This window comes from Saccostrea echinata, unplaced genomic scaffold (genome assembly GCF_033153115.1).
Source record: "Saccostrea echinata isolate AGI-Se365-2 ecotype Australia unplaced genomic scaffold, CSIRO_AGI_Sech_v1 ptg000018l, whole genome shotgun sequence".
Taxonomy (NCBI): Eukaryota; Metazoa; Mollusca; class Bivalvia; order Ostreida; family Ostreidae; genus Saccostrea; species Saccostrea echinata.
In genome coordinates, this window is record NW_026889767.1 from 5,005,302 (window position 1) to 5,027,765 (window position 22,464).

The window sequence follows — 22,464 nt, forward strand, 5'->3', positions numbered from 1 at the left end:
CACAACATCAGGCTTGGATGCATGAATCGCATCTTCGAGTTTTTTTAACATGTTGAAAATTTGTAATCCGAGCCCCCGATATACCGTAAAAATCAACAAGCCAAAGTTCTTAAATTCTGCTTTCGATGACTGTAAATGTAAAACATGTGAACTCCCAATAATCAGCACACGTACCATTCTCGACAGTTTTGTTTACATCTGCATTCCATTGTAAAAATCGGCCAATCAGCATGCACGGCTAAATTTACCACAGTTCCAAGCCAAGTGGAATATTATTTATAAATTCTCAAATTGAGAAAAAAAATTGAGTTCAAACAACTGAAAAATAGGTATTTCTACTGAGTACACTTTTACCTCGGTAACATAGTCAAAAAGCAAGGAACGTATTCTTACATATTGCGTAACACCCCACGCTGAATGCGCGCTTTCTATCACAGTTAAGAAAATACAAATGTTCTTGTCTCTACAGATCTCCTAATTGTCCATGCACCAACTTTGATTGCAAACTCCTCAAAACTTACGATTCAACACGCTGGTAGCTGAAAAAACACACATCAGCTGAACAACTGTGAAAAAACTTCCAGCTACAATATCAGCGTGACTCTCTCTCGTTTGTTATGCCCCGCCATGAATATGGCCGGGGCATATAGTGTTTGTGTTTGTCAAATCCGTCTTCCATCCTTCTGTCCTTCCGTCACACTTTGCGTTTAGCTTTGTTTAAAGTTCAGTTCCAAAGAAACTATCCAAAATGTATATCAAACTTCATATGCTTATAGATATTGATAAGAGCTATGCAACTGCATCAACATTTTTTGACCTTGACCTTTCCTTTGACCTTGACCTCACTTTTCTTAAATTAGTGTTTAGCTCAGTTTTAAGGATACCATTCAAGATAGTGTAATCAAACTTCATATGTTGATACATACTGATGTATGCTATTCAACTGCATCAGCATTTTTTACCTTGACCTTTCTTTTGACATTGACCTCACTTTTTTTAAATTAGTGTTTAGCTCAGTTTTAAAGATACCATTCAAGTAAGTGTAATCAAACTTCATATGCTGATACATTCTGATGAGAGCTATTCAACTGCATTAACATTTTTTGACCTTGATCTTTCCTTTGACCTTGACCTCACTTTTCTTAAATTAATGTCAAACTTTATATGCTGATACATACTGATGAGAGCTATTCAACTGCATCAATATTTTTTGACTTTGACCTTTCCTTTGACCTTGAACTCACTTTTCTTAAATAAGTGTTTAGCTCAGTTTTAAAAACCATTCATAATATTTTTATCAAACTTCATATGCTAATACTTACTGATGTCACCTTTTCAACTGCATAAACAATTTTGACCTTGACCTTTCATGACCTTGACCTCACTTTTCTTAAATTTGTGTCAAACTTCATATGCTGATACATACTAATGTAAGTTATTCAACTGCATCAATATTTTTTCACCTTGACCTTTCCTTTGACCTTGACCTCACTTTTCTCAATTTGTGTTAAAATGTTGCATTGCTAATATACCTCCCGCGGGGCATTCATGTCCTATGGACATATTTCTAGTTTCTGTTTGAGATGCCCCCTAGCAGTGAGCAAGATTGGATAACTCTTCCTAATTATTTCTTAAGTAGGAGATAACTCTCCCTTTACAATGATTGTCAAAAACACATTTAGGTTCATAAATGCTATTTTTACGATGGCACTGTGGGACGTGGAGACCGGTCCTTCGGATGAGACCGTATAAACCGAGATCCCGTGTCGCAGTAGGTGATGGCACGAAAAAGATCCCTCACTACTCAATGGCCGTAAGTGCCGAGTATAGGACAAAATTTGCAGCTCTCCACCGGCAAGTGGTGGCGTCTCCATATGAGTGAAAAATTCTCGAGAGGGACGTTAAACAACATACAAACAAACAAACAAAACTAAATTGCACTTAAATTACATGTATGTAAATTTGATTTACCTGTCAATGTAGTAACAGTGCAATATTTTTTTTTAAGTTAAGAATACTTTGCAAAGTAAACTGAATATAAGAAAGCTGATGCTACTGATGTGCTTGGAACTTCAAGTTGAATTGCAATTTACAATGTACTATAGTAACTGTAATCAGAAAAGCTGTAGATGACTAGATATAGATATACTGTATGTATGTTATTGTCTCTGGCATGGGACCAGTTTAAAATAAATACTAGAACGCATTTCATTGGAATAGTAAATGATATTTTTCATTATATTTATTGATTGATGTTTATCGTCCGTTGCAAGATTATATCATTTATATGAGACGGCACCATATACCAGTGAAAGATTTCAAATTAACCATTTTACTCAACACTTGGGGCCATGGAGCACTTTTATCGTGCAAACGCCTGCCGCGAAACAGGCCGTGCGTTTTTAAGGTGTCATCCGCAAGACCAGTTACTTTCTCTTCAAGAACAGTTGCGAACATTTTTTGGACGAGTAGAATGAAATAATGCACGCAGCAATGAACGAACAAAAGAAACGATGAAAGACACTGAAACGAAGACAGACCTTCCTCTAAAATCAAAACGTGCTTGCACGAACCTTGGAGAAAGGTTTTAAAGGAATTGATCCACAAGTAAAATTCTTGACTTTAAATACACTAAGCACCACTGGAGTTCGTTTCTAATGCAATCAGAATCAATATTTTATGTTATTTCCAAATCATTTTTTTACCCTTGAATGCACGGTTGATTCCACCGACCAAAACAAAACTTGTCCTTACTGAGAGACATAAATGAAGAATTACAGAGTGACCTTTCGAAATGCTGCATAAGTACATAATTGTATATTGTAAAGCCCCTATTCCAGGGTGGCCATCTTACAGTAATATATGATTTTATTCTTTCAGCCTGTGATGACGGAGAACATGGAGAGGACTGCTTAGAGAAGTGTAGTGCAAACTGTTTGAATGGTGAAACATGTGATCGTTTCTATGGAAACTGTAGTTACTGTTCTGCTGGATGGAAAGGTCCTATGTGTAATGTCTGTAAGTAAGAAGAAAGCCTTTCTCTTTTGAAGAACTAATTAATTCGTAAGGCAAAAGAGAATTGTTACCACTCTTTCTGTTAAAATCTTTGCCAACATAATTGCGATAAAACGTTTCCAAATATAGGGTTAGTTAACCATGCATTGGACTCATTCCTTGCTTCGGACAACTATAAAAAATAAACTTGCATCATTCCTAAATGTCTCTGTGTTTTAACTTGTTTCCATCTTTAAGCTGAAGATTTAAACATTTTAATGATGCTGAAAGTTATTATCATGCTGTGATAAAAATACCACGAGAATGGCCTTGAAGTTACGTTATATTTGACATCATTAAAGAGGAGTAACCAGAATTTTTTCTAGAGTTGTGTTCCTTTTATTAGACTCGAGGGAACAAGTTGGTATAAGGTGAAATGTGTCAATGATAGATAATTTTACAGAATTTTTTCAGAAAGTCTGTATAAATTTTCTTAGAGTTGTTTTTTACTTGTATGTTCATTCACCGTGTATTGGACAAAAATTAACCATGCATCGGACACTTTTCGATGCATCTGTAACCACTAAATCTTCGATCTCGTATAGAACCTGTCGGCTGTCTTTTTTTTTTTTTTTTTTTTTTTTTTTTTTTTGCGGAAATAGAAAATAAAAACTCTAAATAGTAAGTGAAAATACAATTTATCGGTATATGACGACTAAAAGTGGACTCAATTTACTTCTAAAAACTAGAAGATGATAACTCTGGACCATATTACCATATTACTAGCATTATAAAACCTTTCTAAAGCAAAGGGATGCAACTAAAATCTCTCCACATTTGTAGATTGATATAGTCAATCAAATTAAACTAAAAAGTTGATTTTTAGATAAAATATTAAAATATTTTCATATCACTAATTTAAAACCACCGAGATAAAGGTATGACATTTTATTTCGGTTCAAAATACCCTTTCTTCGATGCATAGTGAATATTGTCCGATCCATGGTGAATTCACTTAAAAAAAAATCGTTTTTAATGACATTTCCTCAATAAATACCATGTTTTTGTGTCACAAGTTTAATATATTTTAATCACATACTACATGTTAAGTTCCATTTTGATTATATTCGGTCGGTAGCGATGTCGCTAGGACTTCTTGAAGTACGAGGGTGTCCGATGCATGGTGAAGTTACCGTACCAAACATTTACAAGAGTAGACCTGCCCTAAGAAAATTTGAATAATAAAGTTTTCAAAAGTTGACAAATGTCGTTTTCTTGCTTTATTTCTTAATTTAAAAAAATAAACCATGTTAAAGATGGTTTGAAAGGTTTACAGTTTAACTTGTGGATGATTTTTCTTTTTCAGAATAATGAAAGAGGAAAGCTTTGGAAAGAAAGATTAAAAGAATATCTGTTTGAAATAACAAATAATACCTCTCATATACTTCAGCTTGTGAAAGCGGAGAATATGGTAAAGACTGCTTAGAGAGGTGTAGTGGAAACTGTTGGAATGATGAAACCTGTGATCGTTTCTATGGAAACTGTAGTAATTGTTCTGCCGGATGGAAAGGACCTTTGTGTAATATTTGTAAGTATAAGTAAATCCTAAAACATTCAAAAATTGAATAGAATGAATAGTCAGAAATACTTCATGGACCACGTTAATTTTTTTCTGTTAGAAACATTTCATAAGAAAATTTTTGTTTGGAAAAAAACTTTCCTGTGCAGCAGACCAACAAAATTTACCCTAGATGTTAGTGTTTGAACTGAAATGTTTAGAAACGGGTGGTAATTAGAAATAACATGGAAGAATGAAAGAAAAGGAAGATGTGTAACAATTTTTTTACGATGTATGCATATTCCATGTTTTAGACTTTCATGTACAGTCACGTGAAGTCTAGCACGAGATGAGGCAGACGACGAGGAACGATCTGCAAGTCTTTTTTTTTCTTTTAATGTATACTATGAGTCGAAAATGGGATATTTAAAAACATCTTGAAAGGGTTACATTATCGGTAATATGTAACGCATATTACTCAGAATGCACGAATGGAAAAAAATATATAAATCCCTGATTTAGAAGTTGGAAAATGGAAAGGGGGAACCATACCCGATTGTCTTTGCTCATGAGTACTATAAAATTGAGTCGAGAGAGTACTTTAAGTATTGTTATTTGCTGACAATTAAACAATGGAATGCATTCTTGGGCTGGAAATATGGGAATTTATGTTGCAGCTGTTGCAGTATAAATGCATAACACGCGTAAGGGGGTTATGTATTTTTTCTGCATTAGCTGCAATGCTAATTCCCGTACTAACAAACAAACAAACAAACAAAAAACATTTTATTGATTATATTTATATATGTACAAATAATCAATTAAAGTAGGATTTAGTTGATAAAATAGTGTAATATTGATATGTACGTCATTGTACGTTTCATTGATGGAACAGCCACTGCTCATGAAATCTGTAGAAGTGATTTGCTTAGTGGTATTTACTGACTGATAAACGCTAACGGTTTTCTTGAGAAATAAAGGAGATAAAATTCAGTGGATGTAAATGAAATATGTGGAGATAACGAACAGTATTCGAGCTCAAAAGTCCATTAAACATTACAAAATAGGAGCAGAGCAAACACGGTCCTCTAAGACATCAGAGGTGGGATCAGGTGCCATGGAGGAGTGAGCATCCCCTGCCGACCGATCACACCCACCGTGTGCTCCTTGTCATGATCGGGAAATTACGGAAAATCCGTCCGTTAGTATGAAAAAAGTCAGTCAGCATTTGACTTAATGAAAGATTGTATTTGCTGACAAGGTCATTATATCAACCATAGAACTTACGAAATAATGACTTTAAGCGAGACTGCTGATATTCTTGTTTCAGCATTTTGTTTGTCAAAAATTTACCTCGTAATATATTGCATTAAAACCGAAGTTAGTATGAAATCTCAAGTTGCCAATCTGAGGAATTGTTGAAATAAACACGAATGAATAAATCAAAAATAATTATTTCTAACAGTTTTAATTTTTTCCAGCTTTGAGGATTGCTAAATGAAATCTCCATTTGGTTGTCACTCTTATGATGATACTATTTTATTGCAATTTTACTATCGGTGGACAAGTGCATGTAAAATATGCAAATAGTTGAGTACACTAAGTTCTAATAATGTCATAACTGGTGAAACATGCGTTCCTTGGAACACACAGGCACTTAACGTTACATATTTTTCTTATTAAAAAATATAATCCCTTACCTAATAATCCACAAAGTACACATCGCCGCTATTATATTTTTTCTAGGTCACTCACATCAACTTATTTTTCGTCTGTTTGTGTTGGAACAATCTTGTTATTACCTTTGTAGGAAAAAAACCTGTTTATATTTGCTTGAGGATAAACATCGCTGTTTGTTTAGTTTCTCATAAAAAGGAAGTTACTAAGCAAAGGAATGAATAAATGAATAAATATTATGCATTCTTACAGCATGTGACAGCGGGGAATACGGAAAAGACTGTCTGGAAATATGTAGTGGAAACTGTTTTGATGGTGAAACCTGTGATCGTTTTAAAGGAAGCTGCAAGAACTGTTCTTATCTGTGGAAAGGACTGATGTGTAACATTTGTAAGCAAGAAAAGGGATCCCCTTCTAAATTTAATTTTGATTTTAATTTTCTTTTTGCCATCGAATTTAGAAAATAGATAAAATTATATAATCAGGAGTCAAGTTATACAAGTGCAAGAACATAATTATACTGAATTGATAACTTTATTGGAAGGGGAAGATATCAACAAATAAATATGGAGAGAAAATATCCCTTTTTTGGGGGGAAAGATCAGATATCGATGATGTGTCTATAAAAAAAAATGAAAATAATGCCCTTTGGCTTCTTATTTGTTTTTATTACTGTTTGAAAATCATGTCCAGTGATATTTAGAATCGTAAGGAATGAAAATATCAAATATATAAAGTTATAATTTTCTTAAGATCAAAGGTGTCAGATTTTGAAGCAGATATATCAAAGTTATTAGTGATACACATAGAAATATACATGATTCTTTAATTCTTCAGGCTGGCAAAAATAAGAGAGAGAGAGAGAGAGAGAGAGAGAGAATGAGAGAGAGAAAAAATATTATTTGTGCAAGAAAAATGGGTTTTTTTCAACAAACAAATGAGATTTTTTTCTGGTCCGGGAAGGATTCAGCTTAAAAGTTACAAAAATAATTTTTCTCATTTAACCGGGATAATTAGCAACCGAAAAAAAAAGTCATGGATTAGATTTGATTTATAATTAGGTGACTCACTTGTCTTTTGTTTTATAATGTCTATAGCACCCTCTGGTAAAATATGGAGTTAATCGGTTTCAGTGTAATTAAAATGTTTTGCAGCCGTGTGTTTGCCAGGGACATATGTGATATCAGATACTGTATGTGGAAGCTGTCCTGTTGGAGAGTTCCAGGACGAGATTGAGCAAAATTCCTGTAAGAAATGTCCTCCGGAAAAGAACACAACAGAAACCACAGGAGCACGTTCTGAGAGTTACTGTATAGGTAAATAAATGAAATATGTACAAGATGTTCAATGATATTCAATGTTTTGTTGTTGGATATGGAATTTATTTCACGATTGGGGCAGGATATATTGATTTGGAGAGGAATACATGTACAACTACAGAAATTAAAGGCGCAGCATCTAAGAGTTACTGTACTGGTAAATAAGTGAAGTATACATGTTTATATCACAGTCCGTAATGTAGTGTTTTATTCTGATAAGGGTATCAGCCATACCCATTCATATCTATGTAGTGTTTGTCACCTGTATACATGTATATCATATGCTGAGAGACGAAAGAATGGATTCATGTGTACTTTCCAAAATGTTGATCCACTAAAGAATTCAAAGTATGATAATCTTCAGAACAAAAATAATAACCCGATATTAAAATAAACGCCAGCTTGGCTGGATGAAGGAAGTTCCCTGTGAAAGCTGTATATTTATTCATTTATTTCTTTTGTACAATTACGTACCATTTCTGTGTGATTTGAATGAAGCTTTATATATAATAATTCATGTAAGTACTGGTGGTTCGAAATAAATCTCACCAGCATGAACGCACATTTTACTAAGACTATTTAAATCTAAACGGTAAAGGTTATACTATTGACAGTTCTTCATGTTACATATATTGAACTATAACTTCGTTTATAAAAAAAAACAAGCATCAGATATTTGTTCTTATCTTAAAACAGCATCTTGTGAGGATGGCACCGAGTTTAATCGGAATTCTCGTACATGTAAGGAGTGTCCAAAAGACTTTTATACCAATAGGAGTATCTCGGAACACTGCATCATGTGTCCTACAGGGTATATCACAAATGGAACCAAGTCATCATCGTGTTTCAAGCGGCAAGGTAGTCATATATATAACTTTTTAAAAATTATGGTTTTATAATTCTTAAAACATACAATTTGCAAAACTTGATTTTTGAGAGAGAGAGAGAGAGGGAGAGGAGGAGGGGGATCTAGAAATGAATACATTGCAAACGTACGAAAGCCCAGAAGGCTCATTCGAGATTCGAGTTTCGAAATACGAGATTCGAAATTCGAGTTTCGAGATTCAAGATCCAAACTAAACAATCAAAAGGCGGATTCAATATTTGATTACTCCCCTTTATTAAGTTTTTACTATTAAGAAATCACTGAATATATTTATAACAAATGGGTCATTTGCTTTAATAATAATGTAAGAAAAAATGTTATATGTATCAGAACGAAATAAAAATGAATTTTGGGGTAACATTTTGAAAAATATATATAAAATCTTATTTTCCTCATTAAACAAAACAATAGATATGTATGTAAAATATTATATGTATCGTTGAATTGCGAAATTAGTAGGTCGATAAATTATTTACTAAGGACATTGATGAGGGAGAAATACTTACGATGGTCTTTACACTGCACAATAATTTAATTAAGGATACATTTAATTACATTTAAAGTTGCATTTGTGCAGTTAGACTAATCTACTATTTGATAGGAAATTTTAATAAAATCCAGTTTGTGTTGCATATATAATTCTTAATAAATTCAAGTTTTCAAAGCCTTAGACCAAGATAAGTAATTTAAAACTTAATTTTTATGCATTTCTCCTATAGGGAAACAGTGGTGTATATTCCCTTCCGCTAGAGATTTTACTAAAAGCGCATCATTGCCGAATTGTGGATAGGCAAGGAGGGAGTCGCCCCTCTCAATAGGGGGGGGGGGGGTTCGGTCGGAGGACCACTTTCTGCGATCTTGGATACATTCCTCATTGTCATTTTCTCCAGTGAATATAATTATAAATAATAAAAACATATTTTAATGATACAGAAATTAAAATCTTCATGATCACTCTTAATAAAATTGAGAAATTTTAAAATCCATACACAGTGCTCGGAAATTATGGAAACTTCTTTACTGAATAAACTAAATATAATTTTTAAAATGTTTTATGTTTGACTTCCTACTATTCAAAACATATTTCCTAATTTCTATTCCCTGTCCTAATCGTAGACTCCTGTTGCTGTCATTTTTAATAGTCTGATATCGACTTCAATATAACATTTCAATTCTAGATTTAACCAGCTATAAAAATTAAAAGTTTTGTATACTGTAAAAATTGGATAGGCATAAAAGTGTGGATTGCTAAAAATACTTTTATTGCATTTGATGAAAAAATATTCCAGTAACTGGTAAATAAATAAGATTTATGTTCAACTTTCACCCATTTTTCAACCAAATACATGTATGCATAAATATTTTTTTTTACAGGAAGAAAATGATGTGTAGGCTACAGCCTTATTGCCTATACAGAATATACACCATTAAGAAAGCGAACCCGATTTTTCTTTATCTCTACTACGATGTCTTTCAAGATTTCCTGTGTACACTAAAAAGGCACAAATGAACTAAATAATTTTAATACGAACTCCTTTGGGAGTCCTAAAGGTGTATAGATGGTCCATTGTTTTGTTAAAAAAATAATTTTTTTTATCATTATTAAAGACTTTTATATCTTTTTTTCTTTATGGCCATTATATCATGTATTGGAACTTGTGTATTGATTGGTTATGTATCTTGCGAGACCCGAGCGGTTTCCTTATAAATAATTATCGAATATATAATTATTTTGCCCATCGCAAGATTAACCGAACATTTGTCTACCGTTGTAATAAAATAAACAACATAGCCATAGGACCCTGGGCACGTGTCCCCCCCCCCCCCCATTCCCCATATATTTTTTACCGATATAAAATACTATAGAAAACATAACATCTTTATGCTTGTGTCCTTCCAAAAATAACGTCACAACCGTGATAAGCCCTGTTTTTTCGGGGGGGGGGGATCTTTACATTACATTTTTATTATTTCCTACGGGCCTGAACAAAGAGAAATTATTATCTTTATTAAGCATGTATATTTCAGCCATGCGTACTTAAGGGGCGGTCTCTTGGTCTCAAAAACTAAGACACTGGTCCCTTTCTAATACATTGCTACAAAATGAATCCACTTTGAAACCCGTATTGGTCACTGGTCACTTTCTAATGCCTTGTCACAAACTATATCCACTTTGAAACCTGCATTACTTTTATCATTAATCGCTAGTCACTTGTTTAATTGCACATTATTAATTCTCATCGACTACAATAAGCCCCCCCCCCCCCCCCCCTTGCTCTTTGAATCCGATTAAGTAACAATATTTATTATTATGATCTCAAACCTGTAAACAAACTAGATAATACGCTATAGATATTCTTGATATAAATCTATTATAATATCTAAGAAATTATTATATAAATTAAAGCATACTTTGCAGACCAAAAACCCAATCTTTTTTCTAATTTCGTTCGGATATATATAACACTCTTTCTTGCATTGTAATATAATTAAATAACCTCTTCAGTTTGAATATATTCAATGATTTCCTGAAGGTCAAAACTTAGCAAAGGGGAGTAATTGAATTTTAAACCGCCTTTTGATTGGTTAGTTTGGATCTTGAATCTCGAAACTCGAATTTCGAATCTCGTATTTCGAAACTCGAATCTCGAATGAGCCTTCTAGGCTTTCGTACAAACGTATCAGAAATCAAGAAATAATTTCGAAGTCTGTTTTAATGCGCACGTAGCAACAGATACTAACGGAGGATAATGCATTTCCCGTTATACATCAAAGTATGTGTTCATTCTGCTTTGTATTTTGTACAATGTTAAAAGTATTAGCAACATCTTCAAGATAAGAATCTGCACTACAAAACTGCAAAATACCCCAAGTCTGGGATCTATAATAATTTCATATCAATGCAATGAATTTTGAATTGAATAAAGCTGTAAAATCTGGAAAAATTAATATTTTTTTCAATGTTTTTCTGTAGAATGAAGACGGTTAATAGTATTATAGACTTTTCCTTTATTTACATGTTCACCAACTATTATAAACTCAGAATTAATGATTTCTTTGTTAAATGCACTGATATTTTCAATCTACTTGTAATTTGGGAATTTTTACTTTATTGGAGATGGAGAATAGTCAATTTTCAATTGCGACAGGGTCTTTTAACGTATCTGTTTGCAACAGATATTAAGCCCTGGTTTTATTTAATAAACTCTAAAACTGCTTTTCTGTAGCACAAGTACATGTATACAGATTTTTTTTCCAGAAAATGTAGCGGATACATATGTACCACCAAAGGAGCAGAGATATTCATTTAATCTTAAGTACAGAATGAGTGTGAATTGTTCGGATGAAGAGGCCAAAAATGCGTTCCTGGCACAAGTTAGGATAAAAGTAATAAGTCGGCTTATTGAATTAGCAAAGCAATATCCCAGTATGTGCAACAAAGTAAACGTCCGTGAGTGTTTTCAGTCTGTAAAGGTAGATTTAAAAGCATGCAAGACAACAAGCCGTAAAAAAAGATCTGCGGATGGCTTTGATGTCGATATTAAAGTAGAGATCCCAGTTGTAAGGTATGAACAAATTTTATAAACTACTGTAATCTGGCAGCGTTCATTTTATGAAAATATGGGTATTATAAACAAAAAGAATACTTTAATATTAGAACTTGTAAGGAATGCTTTAATGAGGGTTTTATTCTGTAAGGTTTTGATTTTGATTATAACTGACATTAACAGTAAAACTGACTGAAATAGTTAAATAATGCTGTTCTTTTAGTCCAATAGTTACAGACAGTAGTGAGCCTGCAAAAAAAGTACGAACTGAAACCGTTCTACAAGAGGATATACACACACAGAAAACAGAATATTCATCACAGGTACATTAAGTCCATATAATGTCATTTGTTCGTAAACAATCTGCTATTCAAAGCATCATGTACACAGTACAAAACATTAATAACTTTCAATTGTAGCTGTATTAGATTACAATTTCTTTAGAATTTTCCCATTACAATACCATTACCATACTTTCATTTAGAAAAATAATTAATTAAGGAGGCTCATTACACCCACAGTTTATTTTAGGTTTCATTACAGCACCACTTAATATGAAGATTTCAAATATCCAAATGGAGGTTATGATACGATAAATATTTTAAAAATATTTTTAATGTTTTTTTTTTTATTTTGGTTAAGTGTTTTATTTCAAGTTTCTGATTGATAGTATTGCAGAAATTTCAGTGTAAAGTGATGGATATCATCTTAAGATATGTAAGTGATATTATAACACTTCATAATATTCAATATTATTTTTATTAGAAAAAATAATTTTCTCCTTAAATAGAATTAATGTGATTATCTTCTTAATCTTTGCATGAATAATGTGGAAAATGAGTTGTACATAGACAAGGAATATATATTATTGAATAACAAGTGACAAATTGAATGAAAAATGTTTTAAGGAAATGAAAATTCTAATTTAAAAAAATAATTGGAATAAAAAGTCCACTTGCAAGAGTTATCTTTCCTAAATTCCCCTGACTCAAAACACTCAGAAACGGTTGAACATATCAGATTCAGAATAAGCTAAAATTTCTAAATATACATATTTCGAGGAAATAAAGACAAGCAAACAAACCAACAAGAGTACAGTACTCTAAAAGCGCAAGTCAATTATGATTTATTACAACGAGGTTTGTAGATCATATTGTCAATGGTAGAACTTGCTTCTTTGGCTATGATATAATACACTACTTGGGTAGCAAAGATTTTACTGTCATTCTCTTTTGTCTCTACTTAAAAATAACCCTTCTTCGTTTGTGATTTATAATGAATCCATTACCTTGTTCTCATTGTTAACAACATCACATGTAGTCTATTTTTAAGAGGTTTTAAAGATTTAGATCATCAGCAAAGCGAACCTGTACAATTCGTCCCCAGGAGAACACGGGCGAAACAATGGAGGTTTATTTTTCTGTGTAGTACGTCATCAAAGAATGGTGTAATGAGCCTCCTTAAATTGCAAATTTACAATTTTTTTTTCTGAAGGGAGCCAACTGGAGTTTTATAGTGTGAAAACTACGATAGAAAAACTTTTTAATTTTATATCATATGTAATTTACATTGACTTTAGGATATATGTCAAGTTAATTGAAAATCTATTGTCTGGGTGTTTTTAAGGACCGTCTCAAAATACAATGTACAGGTAAATTAACTGTAGGATTATATGGGAAAGCGTCAGTTTTTTGCACTTCAAAGAAAATATTCCAATTTCCGAAAAAGAGTTTTTGCTCAAAATATAAGATGAGTAATACTATATTGATATTTATTTGTCAGAATCACAAAAGGAAGCATCTAAAAATTTAAAAATTTACTTTGAAGTGAAAGTTGCGGGTCATTCGGATGGGACCTTTAAAACCGATAGTCGTTGGCACGATAAAGAACCCTTACTGCTCAATAGCCCTCAGTGTCGAGTAAAGGTCTAAACTTGAAGCCCTTCACCAGTATATGGTGACGTCTCTGTATGAGTGAAAAATTCTTGAACGGGACGTAAAACAACATACAATTAATCAATCAATCCTCCACACGAAAAATATTAAAACTTTAAATTATTATTCATTATTTAATATAAAATGAAATGAAAAATAGGTAAGTTAAAACATAAATAATCACTTTAGGTTTAAACATAAATAATCACTATTTTTTCTTTCTTTCTTTTTTTTTCTTTTTTTTTTTTACAATAAACAGCAAAGTACAAGTTATTCTAAGTAAATCCCTGCCATTTTGTCCTGGGTTACATGGAAGTACCTGTATTTTTTCAAGGATAGAATGCAGACTTTAATTGTTATCAAAATATGGTTCACACCTAATATACTGTATCTAATTAGCAAGTGTGTGCAAACGGGAACACATCATGTTAACGTTGGCATAGGCTTCGAGTTTTCTCTGTACCTTCTACTAAATCACACCGATTTTAACCACCAAGTTTATTTCAGCTGGATTAATTTTGTGAATTGTAAAATGAATACTTATGGCAAATTGGTAATTTGTTAAAGCTCAATAAACTGAACTGATATAATTTTTTGGGGGGTCTGTCTTCGAAACTCATTGATGGTTTTGAACATTTTTTCCTGGCTCCCTTCTATTTTCAATTAATTTAAAAAGTTTTTAATTCAAACAGGCATTTATGATGTCTATAAATCACACTGAATAAAGAATTTAAAAAGAAATATAGGTATGATGAGATTTTAATTTCGAGAATGTAATACTGATAAAAATCATCTGACAGTGACTTAAATTTCTGTCAATTTCAGTAGAATTATAGTAGATTAAAGTATTAAATATAATTCAAAAGTTTATGAAAAGTTATTGCCATTTATGACATTTTTAAGAGAGTAAAGCATTATATTACAAATTACTTGACGTAAAAAAAAAGATGGATTCACTACACAAGATTCAATTTCTTTGAAAAATGTTATGATTACAATACATTACAATTACGCATAACCATAACTCCAGGTCTGCCCTCGGTAACATTCTTACATGTAACTTTTAAAATGTTACGAAGTTAACGAACTCTGATATAAAATATTTATGAATGTGGCGAATTGTTTTCTTTTATCCCGTAAAGGTTAAAAATAGCAAAATTTACTTCTATGAAGAATTTTCTAATATTCAAAAAAATTTAAAACTGTAAATATACATTTTTCTTAAGAATATTTTGAATTAAAATTTCATTAAACAGAAATGTATAGTTACCCATGGTTGGTAGTAATTTATTCCTTATACAGATATAATGAATTATGGATTTAGTGAAGTAAATTCTGCTATCAGGTCCTTAGAACTTCGCTATGGTCGAATTTTTCTTTATAGTGTAGACACCAAAGTTAGAAGTTAGAAGCTAACTAAAATTTTGAAAATTCTTATTAAGTATGGTGTTTGTTGCTCATTTCGAATTGTGTAATTGCTTCAATGAAAAAAAAAACCTATTTTGTTTCTCTTTTACTGACAGGTGATGCCATTACATTTACTTTATTCTACATATGTGGGGAAAAAATTAACATGTGCAAATGGGACTATTCCTAATGACAACAATGAGATGTGTGGTACGTACAGATTATTTCATGTCATATTTGGCTCGGCTCATCATTTATAATGATTTGTGGGAATAATTTTTGGTCTTGATTGAAAATAAAAGAATTATTTTCAGTGTTTTGTTCAAAATAATATGAGCTGCATTTTTTAGAATTGTATTTTGCTGTTAAAATTTCCTTTTATCATAAATCTGTATGTAACTTAAGGTATGTCACTCTTCAGCTTTTTAGAAAAGTTCAGTCAGAACCTTTAACTTCAAAACTATTTATTACAATTCAATTTTTATAACATGTTTAAATTAAACAATGCATATTATTCAACATTCAATTAAAAAACTGCTCACAAATACATAAAGAAGCAAGATTTATGAGAAAGTATTTCTTGTGGTGGAAGAATATTTAGAAGAAAATTCTTCAAATCTACATATTTGTTAAATTTAATATCTTGGAACTTTAGCCCCACATATTTTTACTTAAAGAGAATATTTTATGTTATGATATGCTAGGAATATTAAATATAGGTCTCAATCTATATTTTTAGAACAAATTTTACACATTCATTCAACAGACTCTGCCAAGAAATGAAGATATATCAAAGAAGTCAAGATAAAATTTACACCGTTTTTTGCCTGAAAATCGCACATTTTGACCAATATCTCAAAATTTTCATCACTGACCCCAACTTTTTCTTTCATTATTTTAAACAACATGATACTTCCAACCGATCAGCACTTAAGTCATAAAAAGTTTGATACAAGAAAATATTTTATTGCCTATTTAGATTTTTTTATACCCCAAATATGATACTTTTTAGTGCAAAAAGGTCACACAATAATTTATGCGCATTAATTTGCATGATTTGTTCAATGATAAATATTATTCAGACTATTTACGCAAAATAAGATTATATTTATTGCCTAATTACATCTGATAAAATATGATAGATAATAAAGTGATTAACCTAAGAGTTACAATTTAAGTGCAAAAAGGTCAAATTATTTGTACCGTAGCTCAGTAAGATGCACACTGCCAACCATTTTCTTTGCAATTTTGAGTCATGCTATATGAGTACTTATCTAAAATATACTTCTCAAAAAATCCTTGATATAGCTTATTTCACGAGTGACATACCTTAAATCTTTATTATCAATTAGTCTAAAATAAAGTATTAAATTGTTTCAGAAGAAAAATTTCTGTACAATGGAATGTATAGTATTATATTACAAATCAATATTGTACAGGATGACAATAATGTAATTTTGCTTCGATCAAAGCTTAGAATTATTCTTCCATCGCAAACATAAATTCAAAAATAAAAGTTGATGAAGTTTCTTTTTTATGTCAATGAAATAATTAACTACAATATTGCAACAGAATTTCCGATATCAAAGTTGAAGCTAATCTTGTTTTAAATATCTGTGTTCTTTACAAGCATAATATTTTTCTACGGACTTTGTAACATACAGGATAATTAAATGAAACATCATATTTATGTCCATCGACTTTGAAAAATATGAATATTGACATGCATCGTAAGCTTGATTATCATTTTTAGAAAAGAATATTGTGGTAAATGTAAATCATGTTAGATGCATCTATTTTATGACTCTATGCATTATCCCTACACGAATAAACTGCATCCTTACATACATGAAATATCTTGCAAATCAACTTACTGTGTAGAAAAAAACCTGAATACAGAGGATTTTATATGCAATCACACGTTTTATGCATACTTATTTTAACTTTTTCAGAGGCATGTAAAGAAGGAACATATCATGACACTACAATGGATGTGTGTAAGAAATGTCCAAGAAACTTCTATCAGAATAGTACAGGACAGACCAGCTGCAAAGCATGTCCCGGTCCTGTAAATATTTACACTCTGTCAGATGGTTCAACGTCAGAATCCCAGTGTGTGGGTTAGTTTTCATCATCGTGTCATACATTGTGTTTTAAACAAGATCGCAACGTTATCTTTTTACATGGAGCTGCATTGCATGAAATTCCATAACTCCAATACCTCCAAATGAAATGCAATATCTCAAAATGTCTTCAAATGAAATGCAATATCCCCAAATATTTACATTTCCAATAAATTCCCCCTATGATTCTTTATAGAATAGAATACAGTTCATTTTCTCATGAACTACTATGAATGGGCATGAATATCTCCATTGTTACGTCATAATACCTTACTTGATGTCAAAACTATAGTGCAAACTTTTTGCTTTAAAAATGACAGTTGAATGGCGTTATTCGCGGCAAATCATCAGAAAAATAATGTAAATATTAGAAATGAATTTAATTTTTGAAAATTCATGAGGTACATGAACTACAACGCTTCACGCCGGCATATTTATCATGAAGCGTCATAGTTCATGTCCTCATGAATCTTCAAAAATTAAATTCATTTCTTAAATGTCTTCAAATATTGGTATATTGATTTCACTATAGTCTTTGGGAAGTGCTAATGTATATGAGTACAGATAAGTAGTGAAGGGAATACTGAACAGAAATTGTCGTCAATAAGAATACATTTTACATGTCTCTCGTATCACAATGCCTGATTTGTACATGTGCACTGCTGGGAACTAATCTGCTACAATATCAATGCTTATTTACATGTCTCTCGTATCACAATGTCTGATTTGTACAGGTACACTGCTGGGAACTAATCTGCTACAATATCAATGCTTATTTACATGTCTCTCGTATCACAATGTCTGATTTGTACAGGTACACTGCTGGGAACTAATCTGCTACAATATCAATGCTTATTTACATGTCTCTCGTATCACAATGTCTAATTTGTACAGGTACACTGCTGGGAACTAATCTGCTACAATATCAATGCTTATTTGTTAAAGTCCTTGGATTGCTTGATTTTAATGTTTATTTTGCTTGCTGACTTAATGCTAGTAATGCCAGTTATTTTTATCTATCCTGATGTTTCAAAACTAGGTCAATGCAAGCTGACGTAGCATCATGCTAGCGAAAGAAAATAGTTGAAATTCACAGGTTTTATATACACAATTTCTATTAAGATATACTCGTATAATTATAATCTATATATTTGGAATTAATAAATCAACCTTCTTCGTCTAATTCTATTTTATTGCTAGAAAAAATCAGCAAATTCCTGATTCTGAATTAATAGCAACGCTAGAACTGTTATTTTTTCTTTGCTGACAATGCTGACACTGACATTATCCTTAGTTTTAAATGCTGATGCTAATGCTAGCTGGATGCTGATGATTATTTTGATTATGCTAATGCTGATTTATGTATCAAAATTAGTTCCCTGCACTTTACTCTGTGATGAGAAAAAAACTTGTTACGTCTTTTATGTAGGTATGTTTATTTCGATTAAACGTTTGCATATTTGAAATACATAGCATACAGTTGAAGATTGCATAATAATATATATTTTCACTTAATTTTGAAATTTCTGTTTATTGTATTCAATATACTCTACTAGTAGTGAAAATCAGATGTGGATTATCAAAAACTCCAAAGGACTTTTAGAAAAACTCCAAATTTTTGGTAAGTCAATAACATCATGTAGATCACAGTGACCTGATGTTTTAGAGGCCCGTGTTTGCTCAGCTCCTTGTTTGTATTGTTTGAATGAAATTATGAGCTTGAATATTGTTTGTTATCTCCACATTTCATGATTAAGTTTTTGTTTGACCCCCATTTTGCCCCTGGGGTAATGTTTTTAAAAAATCTTTTAAATTTTAGCATAGCAAAAGCTTCTAACATGAGTATTGTGGCCCATTGACCTCTTTTTTCTATTGTATTGTGGTTTGTTTGATGAGAGGTACGTACATGTAGTCTGGAGTATCTGACATGTGAATACTCGTTAACTTGGCTTTTATGCTTTTCTCTATTTACAGGGAACCATGATTGAGTGACGGAGAAGGCTGACTCTGTTCCTGAGAAAGAGACATAAATCTAAAAAATGCAGTGAAACGTTGTAAAACAGAACTAAACAGTGATATTGAATGAAAACAAAGTGTTTTGAAAGATTAAAGAATGCCTCAGGAAATCCTGTCCTTGAGGCAATGACCTGCAATTTCCGTTTACAGTTTGTGTGATGACATATTCTTTTTATGCTTTTGTCAGGTTTAATTCGTATACTTTGTAATATAAATGGTGTCGTATTTTAAATTAAAGAAAAAAAATTGATTGTTGTAATTGCATTCGTAAATTTCTGAAAATGCATGTAAAAAATTCCAAATTTACTCATCTGGATAATTTTTTGTAAGAAAACACGTGCTTTTTGATTAAGGTACCCCAAACAAAAACGTTCTCTTGGACATGTAAATGTATTAATGCATGTCCTCGGTCATGGGACACAAATAATAACTCATTTGAAGGAAAAGGTGAATTTTAAACCTGGATAAATCCAAATCACTAAGTACTGACATTCTTTCATTTTTCATTATTATTTAGTTGTTTAGCTAAAAAAAGGGAAATATTGAAACATTTTTTTAAATACCACGATAGATTTATTGGTCTGTTATACGTTGAAAATAGTTATAACCGTAATAAAAAGGAATGCAGTAACATTTCGCATAATAAAGAGGAGTCCCTTATCTATATTTTCAATTCACTTTCGGACATTTGATGTATTGTTATTTAGTCAAGCCTTTTAAGGATATAGATTTATTTGATTGCTAATTGATATACATTTTTTTCATTAAGTATAATTAATATTTCAACAGCTTCAATCCATCCTATTCAGAAGAGAAAGTTTGTCTCTCTTACCACAACTTAAAGCCACAAGATATTTCCCCTTACAAGAAATACTATTGTGAACTATAGTGAACTTTAGTTAACTATAGTTTACTATAGTTAACTATAGTAAATCAAAATTTCAAATTTATCACTATAGTAAATCAAAGTTTTCAAAGTGATCATAATAGTGTCATAGTGAACACTATAGTAATTCAAAGTTTTGAAAGTTATCACTATAGTAAATCAAAGTTATCACTATAGTAAATCAAAGTTATCACTATAGTAAATCAAAGTTATCACTATAGTAAATCAAAGTTATCACTATAGGTAATCAAAGTTTTCACATTAGTAAATCAAAGTTTTCATGGTGATCACTATAGTATTTCAAAGTTTTCATAGTGATCACTATAGTGTCATAGTGATCACTATAGTAAATCAAAGTTTTCAATTGATCACTTTGGAAATCAAAGTGTCAAAGTTATCACTATAGTTAAGTATTGTAAACTATAGTTAACTATAGCTTACTATTATATTTTTTGTTAGGGTAGTTACGTGTATACAGCTGTCAAAAATGTTCATATCAAAAATATCGTTTGTCATGTATCACATGTATCATGAAATGTGTTTGTTGCAATAAGGAAAAAAAATTAAATTGACCTAAATGCTTTGTAGTAATTTCTTTGAAATAAGCTGCATGTTTTATTACTATAAGTTGAAAATATGAGTTTTATGTTGTTCATCTATTTAAAACATATGCATACTGTGCTTGGACTTTTCAAATGTCACTGTCAAATGATGCCTCTGTTGTTCTTGGGAGAATGATTTTCGCCTCTATCCATAAAAAAACTATTCAATTGTGACCCCCTTGTCTGTGGCCATAATTTGAAAGAATATGAATCGGCACTTCTTGAGGATACTTGCATTTAAATATAATTAATTCCGGCAAAGTTGTATTTGAATATCTTTTTAGAAAGAATTCCAATATATTCTTAACAAGATTTTTTTTTGAATTCTAAGAATAAATTTACTTCCCAGTTCTTGCAATTGGTGCATGAACAATGTCAGCTGTCAAGGATTGCACCTTGACCAAACTCCATTATTCTAGCGGAGATGAATTCCATCAGTCTGACAATTTTATAAATAGTCCATATGTACGAGAACTTATAATTTTTTTTTTTACAATTTTAAGAAAGTGTAATCTAATAGAAACTTCTTTTTTCAAATTCAAATGAATCGGAGTTACCTTTTATCTGAAAGTTTGTTAACATTGTTGCATTGCTGTACGTACCTTATATTTACCTCATTATTAAAACGCAAATTGAATATATGGTTGTTCCATTTCTCGGACTTAAATGTTCCATTTCAACCAAAATTCGGGAAAATATTGCTTTTTTCAGATTTACAGTTGTTCAAACTTATGAATATGTGATCGCTAAAACCACATATACCGGTAAATGCTTTCTTGGTCACTAAAATTAACAAGAATATTTACATTCGTTACCTCCCCTCAACAGTCAGATCTGATTTGTGATTTGTTTTCACCCGTATGTCAGTTTGACTATTTAACTATAAATTCACCAACGAGAAACTTTTTTTTCTTAGAAACGTCCTCGGTATCTTGAAACGCCTTAAAAATAGAAAAGAACGACAAAAAAGGTTACTAATTTGACATCAAGGACAACCAATATTGAGTGCAGTCAATGTAAAGCAGGAGTACTGAACTTTGAGGTCACAATAACAAGTGTAAAAGATAGGCCTTAATTCTTTCTAAAGAAACTTTCATCGCAAGAATATTGCAGAATTATTTCATTCAGAATTTCGATAATGTCTGCGAAATTATTTAAAATACTTTTGTAGAGTGTATCAAAATTTTCAATTGAACGTGTTCATAGTATTTTGTTTCTATTTGATATAATTTTCAATAATAAAATACCTTTTAAAAGTATACTCTAAAATACCTTTTAAAAGGGTAACTTTTAAAAGCAGTTTAGACAGGTTTCGCCATACATTGTAACACATAACTGTTAGAAAGTTTCCTATCAAGCCATTGTTTTTATCCATTCCCTACAATTATGCTCTTAGAACTGTCATTTTGTGTTAATATCAATATCCATTGGAAATCATGAAAACATTTAAATCCCTAAAAGTAAATATAGATTTACTTTAATGTTACAATGTAAAAAAAATAACTAAAAATATC

The 22,464-nt window shown here is 31.4% G+C and overlaps 2 protein-coding genes across 2 annotated transcripts in view; both read left to right on the top strand.

The window, feature by feature from the left end:
• The window catches only part of LOC133189461 (protein draper-like), a 35,414-nt gene extending 26,190 nt beyond the window's left edge, over nt 1–9,224 (top strand). The window contains exons 4-9 of the mRNA XM_061324831.1: nt 2,881–3,018; nt 4,445–4,582; nt 6,482–6,619; nt 7,384–7,545; nt 8,245–8,406; nt 9,154–9,224. Of these exons, the coding sequence (XP_061180815.1) occupies nt 2,881–3,018; nt 4,445–4,582; nt 6,482–6,619; nt 7,384–7,545; nt 8,245–8,406; nt 9,154–9,224 (809 nt within the window). The remainder of the gene's footprint in view (nt 1–2,880; nt 3,019–4,444; nt 4,583–6,481; nt 6,620–7,383; nt 7,546–8,244; nt 8,407–9,153) is intronic.
• A 2,473-nt stretch (nt 9,225–11,697) lies between these two features.
• On the top strand, nt 11,698–19,602 carry LOC133189503 (signal peptide, CUB and EGF-like domain-containing protein 2). Its single transcript, XM_061324857.1, has 5 exons — nt 11,698–12,000; nt 12,206–12,305; nt 15,440–15,533; nt 17,276–17,443; nt 19,421–19,602. Exons 1-5 carry the CDS (start codon nt 11,759–11,761, stop codon nt 19,432–19,434), a joined length of 618 nt encoding a protein of 205 aa, XP_061180841.1. The 5' UTR covers nt 11,698–11,758; the 3' UTR covers nt 19,435–19,602.
• Nucleotides 19,603–22,464: the final 2,862 nt, after the last annotated feature.

Excerpts from the sequence above, each read along its gene's own strand:
- LOC133189503 (XM_061324857.1), top strand. The coding sequence starts at position 11,759 with ATGAGTGTGAATTGTTCGGATGAAGAGGCCAAAAATGCGTTCCTGGCA. Across the intron at positions 12,001-12,205 it reads GTAGAGATCCCAGTTGTAAG|TCCAATAGTTACAGACAGTA; the intron begins GTATGAACAAAT and ends CTGTTCTTTTAG. Across the intron at positions 12,306-15,439 it reads AAACAGAATATTCATCACAG|GTGATGCCATTACATTTACT; the intron begins GTACATTAAGTC and ends TTTTACTGACAG.